The sequence below is a fragment of the Idiotropiscis lumnitzeri genome, chromosome 11 (genome assembly GCF_059441095.1).
Source record: "Idiotropiscis lumnitzeri isolate Australia: NSW breed Sydney's pygmy pipehorse chromosome 11, RoL_Ilum_1.0, whole genome shotgun sequence".
NCBI classification, from domain to species: Eukaryota; Metazoa; Chordata; class Actinopteri; order Syngnathiformes; family Syngnathidae; genus Idiotropiscis; species Idiotropiscis lumnitzeri.
In genome coordinates, this window is record NC_142401.1 from 15,676,650 (window position 1) to 15,696,385 (window position 19,736).

The 19,736-nt window shown below is 39.6% G+C and overlaps 1 protein-coding gene across 2 annotated transcripts in view; it reads left to right on the forward strand.

The window, feature by feature from the left end:
- Window positions 1-19,736, forward strand: part of lactbl1b (lactamase, beta-like 1b) — a 26,698-nt gene continuing 6,962 nt past the window's right edge. Inside the window, exons 1-7 of one of the 2 annotated variants that reach the window (XM_088309456.1) lie at window positions 1-140; window positions 8,823-8,905; window positions 10,521-10,710; window positions 13,163-13,269; window positions 14,624-14,781; window positions 17,489-17,736; window positions 19,561-19,666. In XM_088309456.1, coding sequence (XP_088165582.1) covers window positions 8,846-8,905; window positions 10,521-10,710; window positions 13,163-13,269; window positions 14,624-14,781; window positions 17,489-17,736; window positions 19,561-19,666 — 869 coding nt within the window. In that variant the 5' untranslated portion in view covers window positions 1-140; window positions 8,823-8,845. Of the gene's footprint in view, window positions 141-8,822; window positions 8,906-10,182; window positions 10,418-10,520; window positions 10,711-13,162; window positions 13,270-14,623; window positions 14,782-17,488; window positions 17,737-19,560; window positions 19,667-19,736 lie in introns of those variants that run through there. The other variant, XM_088309457.1, reaches the window with a different exon arrangement.

The window sequence follows — 19,736 nt, forward strand, 5'->3', positions numbered from 1 at the left end:
CTATGATACCAACATCTGTCAGGAGACCATCCCGAGCTCCCACAGTCGGAACAGAAGCAAAGCGGAATATTTCTTCTTTTCTCCCCCCCACATCTGTGTGTCAATAAAGACCCGAAGAAGCGTGACCGATAGATCCTGAGGTAAGTGGACAAGGAGTGAATGACTGCGGGGTATCTCGTGGCCTGAAAAAAAGCCGTTTGACTCATTACGGCTCTTATGTAACGTGCTTGTGTGCAGTCCTGCTTATAATATTGCTGGGACACTGGCTTTCACAGTCAAAGTGTTGGCTAGTATTGTTTTATTGGTATTTACAAGTATATCTAGAAGAGGCATGGGTCTGTGTCTGAAAACCACGTGCTTTAATAGAGTGGTAAATATTACACAATACGAAAATTATGTCAAATTGAACTGATTGTTTTAGGCAGTAAAGGAATCATAAACTAAAGGGCAACCTATACGTACATTAAGTGGCGTAGTTAGGCCTATTTTAAGGGCGCTGAAGCTTCCCTAGAATTTTCTTAAACCAGCCTAAATTATTTGGTTGCATTAAAAAATGTTTTGAAGAAAAATAAATAAATAAAGAAAAACAAATTCAATATAAAGTATAAAAAATGTATTTAAATACATATTTAACTAAACTATCATTATTCATGGAAATATAATCATTAATCTGTGGGTTTCCCTTTACTTCCTTATGTAAGGTTGCGTCATTCATTTAATCATGTAGAAAATATCATCATGAGAGCAGAAAAAGAACGCGTCCAATTTTTCACTGTAACCCTGCTTCCAGTGGTACGTGCCCCTTTTCACGTCTGGGTAGCATTCTGTTGACTAAAAGCAGCATGAGGAATTCAAATTGAAGGATGGACTGTAGTTAATTCCTTCCTTATTCATTTCAGACTTGTCAAGAACCACAGAAGCAAAACATTCCAAACAATACTGTTTGTATACACACCTGGGCAATACATCACATATACTGAACATAAGTTCTTTTCAACATACCCGAAGGGGGGTAGAAAGAAGTAAAACTCACTTGATCATACCTCTAATCCAATATTCTCCAATCACCAACAATAATAAGCCTGATTCCCATTCCCAGTATTGTAAACAAATACTACAAGCAATCGGTTTTATTTTTAAAGGGAAAGTCAGCCACGAAAAAATCTTTGCAATGACATGTTCAATGCTCCTTCACAAGTCTAAACATGGCTTTCTGGTAAATATTCCATTTGTGGAATGTGAGTTGAGCAACAAAATATGCCTGTTTTTAGCCATCTCAGGGGGCAGCCATTTTGTCACTTTCGTCAACTGAAAATGACATCACAGTTGCTCAGGGCTCAGGTCACGAACAAACACAGCTCACCTATTTTCTGAAGCTGAGCCATGATTGCTCGTTAGTTGAGCTCTACGCAACTTTGATGTCATTTTCAATCGACAGCAAGTGGCAAAATGGCTGCCCCCTGAGATGTACAAAAAATGGTGGATTTTACAGCTGAACTCATATTCCACAAACGCAATATTAATCAAATTGTCTTGTTTTGGCTCGTGGGGCTCCATAGAACATATTCTTGGTAATAATCATTTGGGGTTGACGTCCCGTTTAAACATTATACCACCTATTCATATTTACAGTGCTAGCTACCTTAACCCTATTAGCATTGAGACAGTGTACTGCACATTTTGGGGTTTATTTAGCAGAGGTGTGACCCATAGAATTTTGAGGAAGCCTCCAAATCCAGGATTGAGGAGTTTTCCTGCAACATGAGAATTCCATAGAGCTATTCACACTTTAAATGTAAAATTGACTTGCACATGGATCGGAAAGTTACAGATACTGATGGTCCCCTGTGATGTGTGCGGCTCATCAAATAGGCTTGTCTATTTGCATTCTATATTTAATCAAAACGATAAGAGTAAATCTGTGCTCATCACTGAATGCATATTTGGAGCTGTTCCATTAAGTGAGTTGGCCGTTGTTTAAGCGTTGCCAAGCAACACTGGTCATCGCACACACGAGCCTGTCACTTCTAGAGATATCTCGAAAAAAAGAATTATTCAAAATTGAGATGTGAGTGGCACTTTGACAAACTCCAGCCACCAGCTTTAGAAAACAGGTGAGCCGTGATTGGTCGTTACCTGAGCTTGGAGCAACTGTGATGCCATTTTCAGTCAACAGAAGTGACAAAATGGCCGTTCCCTGAAATCGCTAAAAACGGGTGGATTTTTCTGCTTAACTCATATTCCACAAACACAATATTGTTGTGTTTAGACTAGTAGAGGCACTTAGAACATATTACTGTAAAGAATATTTCTGGGTTGACTTTCCCTTTATTAAGTAATTTAACAGTGGAATGTAATAAAGGTGAAGGAAACATTTCGTAATTTATGTAAGCATTTCATAGCTTTTGATTTAAGGTACTCTTTCCCCAAAATATATTTTTAAAATCTACCCAATTAAAGTGGCTACAAATTATTGCCGTACATTTTTTACTTGATTGCATAGGTTTTTTTTTTTTTTTTTAACAGTGCATGTTTACATGTGCATGCTGAGCTGAATTTTTACACAACTCCTCATATTGATTGGGCGACGCTCCATTGTGGTCTCATCAAGGGCAAGATTTCCGACACACATGCTATAAATGTTTAATGGTGCATTAAAGTTGAATGTTACTTGGGAATCACAAAGGTCAACGGGTTTGTGCATAATTCTTGGACTGTAAAGGATGACAATAATACTTGGACTGTACTTGGACTGCATATGAGATCAAGTCGGTAACGGTGTCATCAGGGGAGGTGGTGTTCTGGTCCCCTGTGAGGAAGGTTGTGCACTGCAGAGTATATTGTAATTATCATCACCACTATTTCTTAATATAACATAATGCAGTCGTTCTCAAATGTTTTACACGGACTATCAAGTAAAAACAAACAGTCTTTAAAGTTCAAATTTAACTATTGAATTTAAAAGTTAAATACAACTGAACTGGACATGGTGATTCTTTCGGGTACCACTAGAGGGAGCCTGTGTAGCACTAGTGGTACTCGAACTTCAATTTGAGGAGAACTGCACCACCAGCTTTGAAATAAGGACAGTACATGCAGCAATTCGGGGTTTGGGAGTGGCTCGCACGCATACACAGGAGTGCTGTCAAGTCTTTGGTTGAGGAGGAGGACCCAGCACGACTGAAAGGAACCAGGGAACTAAATGCAAATAATTTGACGAGACAACACGGAACACCTGGACAAGACACAAAGGGTTGGAGGGAGCTGATTGATTAACACGAGGGAATGAGACGACAAGCACAGGTGGACACAATCAATTATAACACCAAACACAAGGAAAAAAAACAAAAAACAAAAACAACAAACTCAGACTATGATGGCCGGTACCTTAACTTGTGTTGTCATAATCATGCTGCTTTACGTCACAGCCACAAAGTTTGTGGATTGGTCGCCATTGCAAATAATGGAAAGGTTTAGCATTGAGCCCTGACCACTTTCCAATCAGTTTCATCAGACAGGGAAAAAAAAGACTCACCACAAACACTGCTTGAGAAGATAATCGATCAGGATAATCTTTTTACAGTCTTTCAACAATCAGGCCGTTGTTGACTTTGACCTTAAAGGGATGCTTCATCGACATTAACATTGGCACTTACATAATGGGCTTGCATTTAAAAAGGACATCAATACTAAAATGCTCCCCACAAAAGACTTTTTTTTTTGTGATTAGATTTACGACAAACTGGCACGCCCCCTTTTGCAGTTGGCTTGCTATTTTTTTCCACTTTCAGCATCTACGTCATGACAGGGAGGCAAGTGTTTTAATGTTGCTCGAATTGTCAGTTCTGTTGCCTAAAACGGTGACCAATCGCCACCAAAATGAAGATGCACATTACTACTCTTGTCCACTGCACAATAGTTTGGATTCATAAATAATAAATTGGGGATCAATGTTTCTGTCTACAGTAAAGACAATGATGGTCATTTTATGAATATGTTTGGCATATGGGAGACGCACCCGTTCTGTGGGGCAATAGAGCAAATCTCCGAGCCGCCTTATCATGTTTTCTGTTCATTCTAATTGATGTGTTAATGATTCAGTGGAGCTCACTGAATTAATTACATTGCTGTGGGCAACTGTTATCTCAATACATGTGCCGTAGTTTATAGATGTTATTATTTTATTGGGTTTCATACTCATGCTATTTGTGCTTGTATTTGAGTTTTAGAAATCCAGGAGCTGCTGTTCACTCACTTACTGCCTTTAAGTCAAAAGAAAATAAATGTTTCCATAACATGGCTTCTTTAAGTTCTGCTTTGACTGTAGAAGACAATTTTTATGAATAAGGCTGGAGGGTCAAAGCCAGAAGGGTGCCGAGATAGCGGCCGGAGGGCGGGGGACTGACAGGCAAAAAAGGGTCAAGTGCCCAGCTCTGGTTGTACGCATCTTTAATAATGGAAAGCATATTGAGTTACCTATACTGTAGAAATAAAACTGGGTTGCCTTTTGTATTAGATCATTGTTTCACAAATTGTGGTGCACAAACACATTGGAAACATTTGATAATTTATTCCCAAGATTTAAGTAAATATTCAAAATTCACTCACAAGATATTTAACTATTGTTATAAGTAAAGTTTAAATGCCTGTTTAAAGTGGACATTTTTTGTGGTAAATGTTATGAGTTATACATAAGAAAAGTAAGTATATTATTTTTGATGTATCATTTTTGTTACTTATTTTCAAATCAACAACTTATTTTTATTTTCAATTTAAATTAAAAAGAAGACAATGTGTGATAAATCAAATTAAGGAGATGAAATAAAATAATTAGCATTTGATAATCAGTTGTGTTATGTTCTTTGAGAATCGTGAGGTCCTACTCATGATATGACAAAACATTTCTGGGATAAACAACAATAAAGTTGGGAACCACTGTTTTATATGTAGAAGCATTGTGGAGTTGAAGTAGTTTGGGCAGCAAAATGAAAATCTGAATAAGCAATCAGAGCACTGAGCATTCTTGGCGGTTTCAGTTCACAACGCTCTGGGACTTTAGGACTCATGACAGCAATATTTGATATTCAGCACTTTATTCAAAACGGAATATTTGCTGCCAGCATCACAACTTGTGACCCGCAGGCGGTCCCTTTTTGAGCCCTGTGGACAACCTCACCAGCTCGCCCCAGAAAAAAACAAATCCTAGCCCTGGTGTAACTTGCGCCAAATGTGCTCTACTCATCAGTATCCAAATGTTGCCATTAAAACTGGACACTCATGTCATAATGTGTCTTTTTTGAGTTAGGTTAGGTTGTCGTTAGGTTTTTGGGTCCTCTTGTACTTGTGGACTTGGTCCCTTGTGTCAACCAATGAACTCCTTCAGCCACTTGTGTCCTGTGCAGTTGGTTTCCTGTTGTCTCGTTAGTTTGATCGTATTTAGTTCCCTGCTTCATTTCAGTCTTTGTTATTTCATTGTCCAAGTCATGTCTTGTTTCCTGTTGCTTGTTTGCTTTCTTGATCTTTTTCCAACTGTTTGTTTTTGGACTTTGGGCTTAATTCTTTTGGGCTTTTGTTTCGCTAATATTTTGTATCCCTTTTGGATCTCTTTCCATTTTTTGGAGGATGCTCCTCCCTTCCTTGTTTCCCTACATTTGGGTGGGTCAATCCCACGCTAAACATGACAAAGCAATGTTGCAATACAATAATCCCCAGCAGTTTTGTCACTCGCTCTTCATATTTTCCCCAATTTGCTTTTTTTCCCCTCTGGAACGTATTCGTAGCTATTCGCTGAAGAAGCCATTTATGCTTTTGTGTTCTTTCTGATACAAGTGCCACATAATGAAACCAAAACCTTGTCTCAGTCAAATTTTCAAACAATACTTACCCATCACCACATTCATAATTTCATACGAGCAGAACAGCGAAAACTTCTGGCCAAAAGGCAGCAACCTTTATGTACCATGTTAGGTACATTCAAATAATAAATTTGATCCCAATTATTCTCTTTGTTCTCATTCACATCTTCCACTAATTTCCTCTTTATTTAAAAAAAAATTTAAGAAATGCTAGTTTAAGATGGTGTATTTTGAGAGGATATTTGAATTATAAGTTTAAATAAACAATTTGCTCAACCAAATTAAAGTTTACTTAATTTTTTTTGTCAACACCAAAACGTGTGCCATTAACCTGTTTTTGGTGTTGGTTTTGTGACATGGAACTTCATTATTTAAATGCATTAATTTTATGCATTTCATCACGCAATGCATTTAAAGGTGTCAATCCCTGTCCAGTAGTTGAATGTTTGTCATATTTAATGCATTTATGTTTGATTTATTTGTTTTTATTTAACCATCCATTACTTTAGGTTGGGTTAGCCGTTTAAAATAGTGACATCCAATTCCAAGTACAACTTGCATTTTTCACTCGAGCAATGCTTTTGATGAATTAAACTTTGCATTATATTGAACGGTCGGTAGTTATGACCTTACTAGGGTATAGAATAGATTTATGTAGAGTAAATGATGAGGCCAGTGTTAGTTGTGTATCTGCGGTAAATGGTTGTAGTACATAAAATGAAATCCAATCGTACCAAAAATTAAATGCAATCGGCAAACATCGTCTAAAAGGATGATTATGTTGGCCGAAGTTCGAAGAGCCACAATTGTCTCATTAATCAGTCGGGTCCTAGTGTAATACTGTAAACTAAAATACAGTTAAACGATTCTCTCTTTGTCATTGTAAATCAATACTGCCTCTTAGTGTATATTAGTATTACTGTGTCTGAAGAAAAGAAAAAAAAAATATTTATATATATATATATATATTAGTCAAGTGATGAACTTTTTAACTAATTAATCACAAAATTATAATTAATCACAATTCTTTTGCGAAGCTTGTAACAGATATTTACTTGAATAATGTCGTGGAATTGATGCAAAATCACCAAATATGAAGTAGAATTCAAAGACTGTTCTAATCGGTTTCTTTGATTCTTGAATACGATCTAAATGGAGAAATCTTTGCAGACATTTTTCTTTGAGACATTTCTCAAAACCACCCACAAGCGCCACACTCCATTAGTGTTGGTTTGCAAGACCCAGTGGTAACTTGAACGCAGTGTTTTGTTCTGAGACGTGCTAAAGATGTACAGCTAATATGGCGCAATATTTGCAAAGTATGCAAATTATTTTTTAAGTAAATCAAACTGAGTTGAGTTAAAATATTTAACTGAGTTAAAAAATTTGGGATTAATCACCTGAGTTAACACTTTAATTTTGACAGCCCTAATATATATATATATATATATATATATATATATAAATATATATATATATATATAAAGCAATAACAGGTTTTTACGCTTAATTCAAAAGGCTTCTGGGGATTGATCGGATATGCTGTTATGTTAAATAGCATTTCGTCGAAAATTGCTTCATTTCTTTGGGCTGATACTTCTGTAATGTTTTCATCAGAAATATCAGCCAACATTCTTTCTAGCCTGCATTTTTTTCTTCTCAGCAATCATGTAAATGGCCAATGAAAGTATAAATGTAATATGCATCCATCCAATGGGCATCTATTTTTTTCTGCCACCTGCTCATATAGTCTCGTATCGGACTGACAATAACCTTAATAAGGTGACGTTAGAGTGAGTGGCATATTAGTGCCTTAGGAGAACCAGAATGTTTTTCGAAAGATCTTCTTCAAAGGGACCTTTGGATGGCTGAACATTGGCACATATATAATAGGTGTGTATGTAAAAATGATAACAGCACGAAAATCCACCTCCCAAAAACAATCTGTTGCAATTTAAGATGTTTTTTGCGATGATTGCTGCCACAATGGTACTTTGACCAACTGGTTTGCACGATGGCCTCACAGTGGAGGTTGTGGGTTCGATTCCGGCTCCGGCCTTCCTGTGTGGAGTTTGCATGTTCTCCTGGTGCCTGCGTGGGTTTCCTCCGGGTACTCAGGTTTCTTCCCACATTCCATAAAACACCCATTATGGGTTGATTGGACACTCTAAATTGCCCTTAGGTATGAGTGCGAGCGTGGATGGTTGTGTGTCTTTAGGTGCCCTGCAATTGGCTGGCAACCAGTTTAGGGTGTCCCCCGCCTACACAGCACACTTGTGACCCTTGTGAGGAGAAGTGGTACAGATAATGGATGGATGGATGCTGCCAAAATTTGTCCTGCTCATATCTGGCCGGACATTATTTTTTTCCATCTGAGCCTGTCCATGTCATGGCAGGGTGGCAAGCATTGTGTGCGTATTTTTTCCTGGCTTGGTTTGACACATTCTGTTGTCATCTAGTGTTTGAAATGGTGACCGATCGCCTCCAAAATTCCTACTGTAGTCCACTTCAACTTGTGAAAATGTAAGACGGTTCTGCACAATATTTGAGCAAAACCCACTCTTCCACAAAATCAAAAATCTTGTCCTTGTCCTTTTTTATTTATTTTTTACAGGTTGAATTGGACAAGAGTATTGATGTGCATATGATTTTTGGTGGCAATTGGTTGTAGTTTTTGGACATTTAGCTGTGCTAATGTTTTGTTCTATCTCCATGGACAAGCAGACAGGCATGGAGCTCGCTGCAGTGGCCAATACCACTGCTAACAGCACTTAGCCCACAACACCATTTAGCTTTCGACAGACAAGGTCAGCAGAACGAAATCAGTGTCTTACTGATACTGACATTCTGGCGCTCACTGGCATATGCATGATACTGTGAAAACCTCCACGTTGCAAAAATACAGAATGTGGATATGAATATATTTGCAAATGCAAATGAGGCCCCGTTTGTGTGTTTTTGTGTCAGGTCACAGCCGGTGTGTTAGAAGGATGGGAAAAGCCGGGAGTAAAGTCCTCAGGGAGGCCACTATGGATGGGCTGCAAGCGCAGGTAAAAAGATGTGAGTGTGGACATGTGTGTGCGTGCACTTTATCACAGGTTATGTAACCCGGATCTGCACCTGCACACTATTCTTATGTGAGTGAGCTTTTCCACAAACCACAAAAATCGTGTGATAAAGCTCCAGCCAAACCTCAGGAACAGAAAATTCAATAGAGTTGACATTTTCAACGCAGATATCCCTTTTGGGAATTGATTACATGAAGAGGTCACGTGTGATTTTGTTTTCATCACATCTGCGAAAATGGGGCCACAAAAGTCATCTTTGAGTCAGATATGATCATTGCAACCCGTGGTGAGGCTGCTAACTTAAATCCGGATTAGAGACATGAAGAACAGGAATCCCTTTGTGAAAACCATCTGCGGCATTTGTATCGTTAGGATTTCGTTGTTTGATCATAACGAACTACATTTAAGGCGTAAGACTTGATTGCTTCGCTGCATCCGGCACTGACTGTCTCGCATTTGACACTACGTATCCGGTTTAGAGACATGAATAATGTGAATTCCTCAAAGAAAAGCATCAGCACCTGTCACAGTCAAGACAGCCAGACACATCCAACGCTGACGGTGAGTCATGCCCACCAGAACAATGAGATCAGAACATATTACTCCGGGTTTTACCATTTTAAAATTGTGCTACTGGTCTATAACTCACTGAATGTTTTTTAGTCCTGAATACATTAAAGAAATGCAGATTGAAAATAAACCCGGTAAGTCATTGAGATCTGCAGTCAATTAGTGGAGTCCAGAGTTCAAAATAAACACGATGAAGCAGCATTTAACTGTTATGTTGCACACAAATGGAATAAGTCAGCAACAATTTTAAATGCTTTTAAATTCAGGTTAAAAACTTTTTTCCAATACCGTTGACTTTAAATAGTTTTAAGGTGTTCTGTTAATGTGTTAAATGCTTTTATTTTTCTCTGCTTTGCTTTTGAATATTGTCAACTCGTTTGTAAATGCTTGACGGCGCTGCGTCTTTGCTTGTGTCAAGCACCTTGAGTTGCCTTATGTAGGAAGATGCCTTGCCTCGATTTCACTTCATGATTTGAACCACAATGGCCGCACCACAGCGACACATAGCAACTCGCCTCAGGTGGCCAATGCCGCGCCATCTGAACCCGCTTTGGCCCGAAGGCGCCCATCTCATGGGAGACACTCATCAGACTGGACTGTAGCGAAGTGATTCGCAGGGATTAGAGATTAAGATTCCCCCCGACCAACCGCTTTGGTGGAGTAAATCTGCGGATTATGATGTCAACAGGCTGGAGCTACAGGAGAGGAAATTGAATTGTGATGGGGAAAGAGTGGCGCCGGCCGTCAGATTACCGCGCAGTCCCAGCAAAATCAGACATGGTGGCCCACTTTGGTGCCTTTTGTCAACAAGGGACACCGCCAATGCCTTTGTGGCGGAACTAAAGCGGAATGATGTTTAGGTGGTTGATTGAGTGTTAAGAAGATTGCTGTGTCACTGTTAATCTCGTCCGTTCTGCTTTGGGGGTGAGTACTGTGTGGAGTGCCAAGTGGATCTCTTGTGTTTTGGATTCGAGTCATTTTTCAACGCGATTTTTTTATGAGTGAGTGATGTGTGCTTCTATTCAAGACAACTCCACCCGCCGCTGTCCCTCCGGCTCCTCCTCCTCCTGCTCCCACCGTCCAGTTCCAAGGAGTCACAAAAAGCAAGAAGATGAAGGTTAAATGGACCCAAGTGGGTTTGGTGTTCTTTCTCGTGCTGTCCATGGTGATGACGGGATGCTTCTTCTGGCAATATCAACTTCCAAAAGTGCAGCCAGGTGAGCGCTTGTAGGGGTTATCATGTTTTGAAGAATCTTTTTTTTTTTTAATGGCTTATATACAAATAGTTTGGTTTCCAGCGTGCGTGCCCAGATTGCCACCCATCAAGTGTGAAATTACCCAAGTAAATCCTTCCTCAGTTCACTCAGAGCTTTGATCAAATCTGAACTCGTTCTGGTCATGCGCCGACGTGACTACGGTGTTTTTTAATGCTTTCAGACGGTTTTAGTGTTCAAATTGTTGCCAACTGTTAAAACAAATCAAAATGGCAATTCCGCCGTCTGTGGACGAGGAATGCTAATGCTGAAAAGCACGTGAAAACTAAAACATCTCTTAAAGGCGAAATGCAGAAAATTCACTCGCTTCTTTACAAAGTGGGTCGTTTATTTAAATTTCACAGTTTCCTGTGAGAAAGGCATTGAAACAGCCTTTGCTCACATTTCCTCTAAAATTGACGATTTATACAAACAACAAATAGCACTGAGTGGCTTCTCAATTTTAGATTGTGTTTTGCCTGTGAAAACTACCTTTCTGCAAGTTAGGGGTGTAACAAAGGTTAAAACCAGAGAGCCATCCATTCAAAAGTGGAAAGTAAGAAATTGTTTCATTTCACCTTCATCTTCTCTCCCACTTAAATCCTGTGGTTGTCAGTAAGGCGCTTTACAAATCTTGCCAACTATGTAATGAAATCAAGAAGCTGAAGGCATGTGTCCCTTCAGTCAACAAGATTGCTAAGAGATGGGCACCCTATTTTGCCGGTCCGTCCTGGGTACGCATCCGCCATCGTCCCCGCCATCTTTATTCTCAAAAATAATTGTCCTCAATCCTCATTCATCCATGTCCTTTTGTTTAACAGCAAGATTTTTTTAGTACCAGTACACCGTGCAACCCCTGCCCGCTGCCATCACGAGGTCGAAAGCTGCACTTGATATTGGCCCTGCAGCAGAGGGGGCAGAGTAAGCAGCAGGTCATTTTCAGGAGGCAGGAATCCCATGAGAGAAAATGCAGAAATGAATCAGAAATTTGTATAACCAGCTAGCAGTTGTCATACATCTGTCTGGGGATTCTTTACCCTAGTAAACGATTATAAGCAGTATTCTTAAAACGTTTTTCAATGTTTATGATTGCTCCATGGGTCCACTGTTTTCCTCATTATTTATAAGCCATGAATGGAACACATGACTCATTTTGTTGTCAAATTATTTTACCATTATGGTTTTGTCATTTTTTTTTTTTTGCATGGAACCTTTTGCTTGTCTTGTTTTTGTGAAACGTGTACAAAGCTATGTTTATTCATACCTCAGGCTACTGCTTTCGACTCTCCCTCTCTCACTCACCTCTTAAAGGGGCCACACAACACAAGTGACTGTTGCTTTTGTATTTTTGCAATTTACCATCTTACATGATGGAAATGGCTATTCATATTTAACGTTTGGTCCATTTAATTTTGTCTATGGATAATAGAAAATTGCTGAAATGCACATAATCTTATTTTATCTTATCTTATAAATGTAAAACACCGGTTTTCAAGATACAGTAATCCCTCGTTTATCGCGGGGGATAGGTTCCAAAAATAACCCGCAATAGGTGAATTCCGCGAAGTAGTCAGCTTTATTCTTTGCTATTATTTTACAATGCAATACTGTACTGCAGAATGAAACAAAAATAAAACCTCTTTTCAGGCCCAAAATGTGTTAAAGAAATAGAATTGTCAACGTTTTCTGACAAATAACTAACTTTGTTCACTTCTAGACAAGGCACTTTAAAAAAATCCGCGAAGCCCCGATAGTGAAGAGCGATATAGCGAAGGATTTCTGTATTGAACAGGCTTCAGATTACATTTACCTTTAAAAGCTTCAATTTAACTAACTTGAATCGTTGAGTTTAACCTATGAACATATCATATAAAATAATGGTCTTCAACCTTTTTTTTTTTTTTTTTTTGCCGCGGACCACTTCATATTTATTCATTTTGCTCGCTTGTTGGGTTAACATTTGCATAATGCAACCAAGACAATTTGCATCTTGACGTGCGGCAGGAGTCCGATGTAACGGGGAGAAGGGAGAATTTTTCAAAACTAAATATTTTTCGACCTCAAAAAATAAATAATGATAATAATAAATGCATCCCTACAACCAAAATCCAAACCACGAACAGCAGAACTATGTATGTAAGGCAAACGTGCTAACCACCAGACAACTTTGCTTCCAATTTAGCAACATAATCTCGATTTTGCACAAACTCCTCACGTATACAGATGTGCTTCTTCATCCATCAACGAAGAGTCACGATTACGTGTTCTCATTTTCAGGTTCAAAATGCAAATCGTAGCTCGAGTGTTGAATGGATGTGATGTCGATATTTCTCATTTATCCAGTGAAACGTCCTTACATGGTCCCTTTACTCATTGCCTCCTCCCTCCTGTTCTCCATTTCCATCCCGACTGCCAGATGAAGGGCTGGGTGACAATGCCAAATCCGAGATGAGGTGTCCCCGCTTCCCCGAGCCTGTTCCGCTGCAGCATCCCATTCCCAGTCTGAAAGAGGCCTTGGAAAAGGTACGAAGGCAAGACATTCAAATCGGGCGGTGTATCTGTTCTGTATGTACAGTACAGCTGCGCTGCTAATCCTGAGGGGATATAGAGCACGGAAAGAGATTAAACATGTGGAAAGTGTTAGAGCACGCAGCAGTGTCATCCCTGCAATCAAAGAACGTCAAGGTAATAGGACAAATTAGTAACATATTGAGGGCAGGACAGAGAAAACGAGTGTCAAACAGTTCTTGAAATCAGCAGACAAGAACGAGGCAAAAAGGAAAAAATTTCTTGAGTGCTCGATTTTCGTTTGGTTTAGCATTTTATTAGTTGTGGTGAAAGGGGAGTATATGATAATTTAAGATTAAAGGACCTCCCCTGGGGCTCGGGAATTTCCTTTGTTATTGCACATCCACGACACTAGGTGGCAGTGGCAGTCATTTATTTTTTTCTAATTTCATCAAAATTGATGCTCTTCAAATATTTTCTTTTACATATTCAAAGACAATGTTAATGGACAAATTATTTGTTGTAAATTAATTTGTATTTACCTATTTTTTTCCTTTTTTTGTTTTCTTTAATGTTAATAAGGACAAACATTTGCTCATGACAGGTGGATTGTGATAGCAAAAAAAAAAGGAAAAATACATTTCTGAATCTTAAAAAGTTCGAAAGTGCTATATTTTTGTTTGGCCATTTGCAAGTTATATGTAACATAGATTTGCAATGAGTAAGGGGAAATAAATGTACAGAAGTTGAAAACGTTCTAGAATGCTGCATTTTCATTTTTTCCCCATGTGTCTATTCATGTGGAATAACGTAAGACTTTTAGATGCTCTTTTTTAATTATTTGCATTTTCGGACGGATAATTATCTAACCGTCACTGATAAGGGTCCTTTGGTGTACAGGGACACAATTTGGGTCCTGAGCTGTAAATGTTTTAAAAAAAAAAATCCTACCAAGAAGGAAAAAATAATTCCGGGGGAAAAAATAATAAAAATTGGTTCAGTGCAATCTAATCAACCCCTCCTTGCCCTCTACATTATTTTCAGGTGTAAAAACACAACGGCTTCAATTTCTCTTTCCGCCACGTGCATCCCTCGAGGAAAAAGACACATCTTGCGTGTTTACACTGGAATATCCGTACATTATTCTTTCCAAGTTTGTTGCTGACCCAGTGAGATGCGCCAGAACATACGGAAGCTGCTGTCATCATTGTGAACGTTTCAGAACACATTGCTTGACTTAAGAGACACGTGAACATATGTTGCAAAATAAAGCGCCGGCGTCGTCTCACGGCATTATTTTACCATCCCAACATTCATTAAAGTTGTTATTTTATGCCATCGCTGAATATGTTGTCTGTTGCCCCTGCAGGTAGACGTTTTGCTTCGCCAGAGCATCAATCCAATTAGTCTTCCGGCTCTCTCCGCCATAGTCATCTTGAACGACACTGTTTTATGGACCGGCAATTTTGGCAAAAGGAACAGCTCAGATGCATTTTCGGGACCCCCCAACGAGTACACCATCTACAGGTGACTTATGATAGTCTTGCTCGGAGGGGTGGCCGTTCGGAAGCCTTTTTGCATTTTTTGATAGATAGCGGGTATAATGAGATGGTTAATTAGAGAAAATGTGAATTTATGTTAATGGTTGCATACATAATGATGCAATTTTTTACTGTGCTGAGCTAACGAAAGACAGGCTGCAAGCAATGATGACTGGGTCCCGGCACCCCCTTTTTCTGAGCAAATTCTCCAAATGTTAATCAAGCTTTGATGCGTTGTGGCATCCATGTTAATCGGTATTGGGAAAGCGCCACAATGTGGCAACGCGCATGGATCTAGAATTAACTTTTTGGGGCTCGTTTGGCCAAATTGCCTTCGTATGAGTTTGTCGAAGCCCAAGCCGTGAAATTTGCCCCAAAGTGGCTTCTTTAAACAACCATGACTGCATTCAGGCATTTGGGTCCTTAAGACTTTTCTGTGGGTCCTGTTAAAAAAGACAAAAAGAACAAAATTGCAGAACAAATTCCAATCAGTGACTAAGTTTAAGAAAAGGTTTCCCTGTTTTTTATTTAAATTGGGTGGTGCTCCAAGGTACATTTGAACGAGCACGTTAAATTGAAATCATTTTGCCAGTTTTAACTTTATTTTTTGTACGCAATGTAGAGTGCTGGGTCTCATGGCCATGATATTAAATTTCTTTCATTTTTTTTGTCATTCCAGAGTAACTTGCTTTGTATGGTTGTCTTCTGCTGCTAATTAAATATTTAAGTCCATGCTTGTCTTCCTCCCCTGCTTTTGGGTTCTCAACACTGCACTCCAAACCTTGACGGTTCCTCCTTCAGCTGTAGGACGGTGGATAAACCTGATGTTACTGTCTACCAGCCGCCCAACCCTGTTGCTGGGTACAATTTCTTATCCGGTGGGGGAATGGGTGACCCAAATGGGCCCCATTTTAGCCACGGTCAACTTTTTTTTAGCTTGAGCTTCTCACAAATTCAGTTGTAGGAAAATGCACATCACAACAAGGCAATAAAGACAATCGACGTGTGCTTCAGAACGAGGCGATCGTTGAGTCCTTCGAAGACAAAATGATGACACTCCATTTTGCCCATTGCAAGACTATTATATAGATGCGAAGAAGGAAACAGACAATTTAATTCTGCAGGCTGGAATATTGGCAGCGTTATTACTTGGACTTGTGTCGAGCCGCCGCTGTCAATAGCAACCAGCTAGTAGTAAAAACCTAATGTACCTCCGTTTTTAAGAGAAAGAGATGTTCGATGATCTTCCATAAGAAGGCAGACAGTACAATAAACCCGCATGTCACCCTGTTGCTGAATGTTCATGCTTTAGAATATGGCTTCCTGCAAGTATATCAGCTTTGTTCACTTAAACTGTCAATTACAGGATAAATTGAGACGGGAGCATTATTTCTTCATTCTTAATTTTTGTGACATTTTTGTTTTTTGGGTGCCCTGTTCGATTATTCTCCAGATCTGGCCCACTAATCATGCAAATATCGTGTCCTCTTCATGCTTTGTGCTGAATTGGATGAACATCTGTACACAAATGTTAACTTTTAAAAGCTAATACAAGTCTTTTCCTCACAAAATCATTCCATAATTGAAAAATAATAATGTAAATATTTGATTGGCACTATTTTGATTTTAAATTCGATTTGTTGATCAACGCCATGCGACCATTCAAATGTTTGGGGGTCACGTAGAATATATATATTTCTTTTTTTATCGAGTCAGGTTTTCTTTCTCAATGGCGATACCCTTAAATTAAAGAGAAATACAACAGTCAAGTGTGTCACTGATGGTGTAGTGGTACACTCGCCCGAGTCGTGTGCGGGCAGCGTGGGTTCAGTTCCCACTCAGTGATGGTGTCTATGTCTGCCCTGCGACTGGCTGGCGACCAGTTCAGGGTGTAGTGCGCCTTTCGCCCGTAGTCATCTGGGATAGGTTCCAGCACCCTCCCGTGACCCTGTACAGGATAAGCGGTCTGGATAATGACATACATGACAACAGTCAAGTCTCTCTAGTCTCGAGAGTTTCCATTTCTATGTATTTGACCGCCACTTAAAGGTGATTTCTACTAACATCTGTTTTCATTAAGCTTACATGAAAGCTTGTGCAGCCTTTTTTTTTTTTTTTAATAAATCTTTCGTGAGAAGAAAGCTAAAGAATGGTATTTGATCTCAATGACTTTTTGAAATCCCTATCTTAGCACACTTAGTGAAGCCGACTGTCTGAGACTTGTGTTTTAAGTCGGACAGTGATTTTAAACGGGATAAGCATAACTGTTCGGTAGTTAAATCCATCCTTTGACACCTAAAGGCATAGTTTTTCCTTACACACCAGTACTTTGAATCCGTAATGCCTGCCTTCCTCACATGTCAACTGGATTACTGTAATGCAGTCCTCCCTCAAACATCTCCAGTTGGTCTGAAATGCTGCTCACCTCTGCACCGGAACACGTGACAAACGACGTATAACTGCTGTCCTGCGCTCCTTCCACTGGCTGCTTGTGCAGTTGAGAATTTATCTGAAGATTCTGCTTTTTTTTTTTTTTAAATCTCGTTATGTATAGCAGTTTGTTTCAGCTGTGCTTGTTCTTACAAGTCCTCTATAAATAAAACTGAATTTAGTTCAATTGAAAAGCAGTGCTTAAAAAATATTATGAAATCTGACATAACTCATTTAGTAACTTTACTTTATCTGGTTTTCAGAATCGCCAGCTTGTCCAAAATCTTCCCCACGCTGATGCTGTACCGGCTGTGGGAGGAGGGCAAGATCGCCTCACTGGACGACCCGTTGGAGAAGTACGTGGACAACTTCACTATCAAGAACCCCATGGGGAGGACGCGCGACTCGGAGCTCAAATACGTGACGGACGGTCTGATCTTTCTGGACAGCGGCGAGGTGCCCATTCGCTCCTCGTCGGTGACGCTGCGCAGGATGGCCAGCCAGCTCTCCGGTACTTTCTTTCTTCACTTTGCTTCTGTTTGCAAGTCTTATGGCCATTTTTTTTTTTTTTCCGGAGGTGGACATGTCACCATAATTTCAACAACGCTCCTGAAAACTAAAGTAATAGCTGCTAAGTTGTGCTCACCAATAGTGTGCCCTTGAGTGCAAAATAATTTTTTCTTAACTAACTTTTTGTAACTACTACCAGCTTGAGCGGCGACGGCGAACTCGTCGCCGTGAGCTTCCTGCTGGGTCCAGTACTGGTTGGTTCATTCTGTCAGGGTTGAGGAAGATGAGGACCCAAACGCAGGGAAGCCAGGCAGGGGTAACTTAAAGGGCATTTATTAAACAGAAAACCAAGGCAAACAAGGAACTTGGAAAAACTTAACGACAGGAAACCAACTACAGGGAGAGGCGACAGGAACTGGCAACAGGGACAGGCAACCGGGACAAGCGACAGGGACAAGCGACACTTAAAATGACAATGAACCAACAAGAACTGAAAGCAACCAGGGAACTAAATACACACAAATTGACGAGACAACGAGGAGCACCTGGACAAGACATGGAGGGTTGGAAGGACCGGATTGGTTAACACTAGGGCTTGGGTAAACGAGCACAGGTGGACACAATAGACAAGACGAGACAAGACACATGAACAAGGCCAAAACATGAAACCAAATACTAAACCAAAAATAACAAATACAAATCATGACACTACTCTCATGATAACTTCTTAATCAATGGACCCTGAGTACTCAGTTTAACGAGTGTTGTTCAAATCCTGGTCTAAAAAAACTGAATGAATTATCTGCACTCTTATCATCATCATAATCATAATCATGATCATCATTATGAGGTCAGGCCCATGTGCCATACTATGCAATGTGTCGGATTTCTTAAAATTGCAGTTTATTCGCATTCTTTAAAACCGGCGTGGGCAAACTACGGCCCAGGGGCCACATGCGGCCTTGTTAAACGTTTTAATCTGGCCCGCGAAACTTGAAAAAAATTAAATGGATAAACCTTGTTAATGTTTTATTTTCTAAACTCTGGTGTGTCAAAGACATACATTTTGTTGTAATGCTTTTGTTAATTTTCATTTAAAATTAAATGGATTTTTTTTTCTCTGATGAGGTGAGGTTACCAAAACACTCCATCCATCGGCTCCTGGTCCGCCATCTCTGTCAAATTTTAGAACCCATTGTGGCCCACGAATCAAAAAGTTTGCCACCTCTGCTTTAAATGATTAAATCACCTTTCAGGCGGGCCTCAACATGCCCGAAAAAAGTGTTAGAAATGCACATCTTCGGAGGTAACTGTATATTAGGAGTCCCAAACATCTCAGCCATAGAAATTATTTAGCACCAAACACCAGTTCCACAAATTGATTAAATATGTACTGTCCCTCCTAGTTTTGCAGTTTTTTTCTTTTACTTTGATCCTAATTTTTCTTTTTTTTTTTCAAAATCTTTATTTATTTTTTTTATCATAATTTGGACGTTGACTGGACAACAACAATATGATGAGAGCATTTTTCTCCACATTTATGCTCACTCACTCTAATGATTGTGGTATTTGCTATAATAAGGAGATCAAGGATAAGGTTCTAACTACATGACATCCATGATCTGAACAGTACAGCAGCTTGTCTTCTACCATTGCCTGAACAATAAGAATCATAGCTATCCAATGGCTGCATCGAATGGGAGAATTGATCGGTACAAAAATAATAAGTGAAGAAGAGCAACATATTGACTAGAGGTAGTGTTTGTGTGTGTCTGTGACTAGCATATAAATTCTCTAGTCAAGCTTGGTTCATTTTCAACACTAGGCCTGCCTAGGAGACTCAGGGCAACAAACCTTCTCTGGAAAGGAAAGACTCAGTCAGCAATCAGCCTTCTGCAGGACGACGTCCTCGTTGCCGATCCGGGAACCAAGTAAGCTTTCATTAATCTCACTGGCAGTTTTAGCTGGGGTGGCATGAGGTTCATTTGGGAGAGCCCTCCA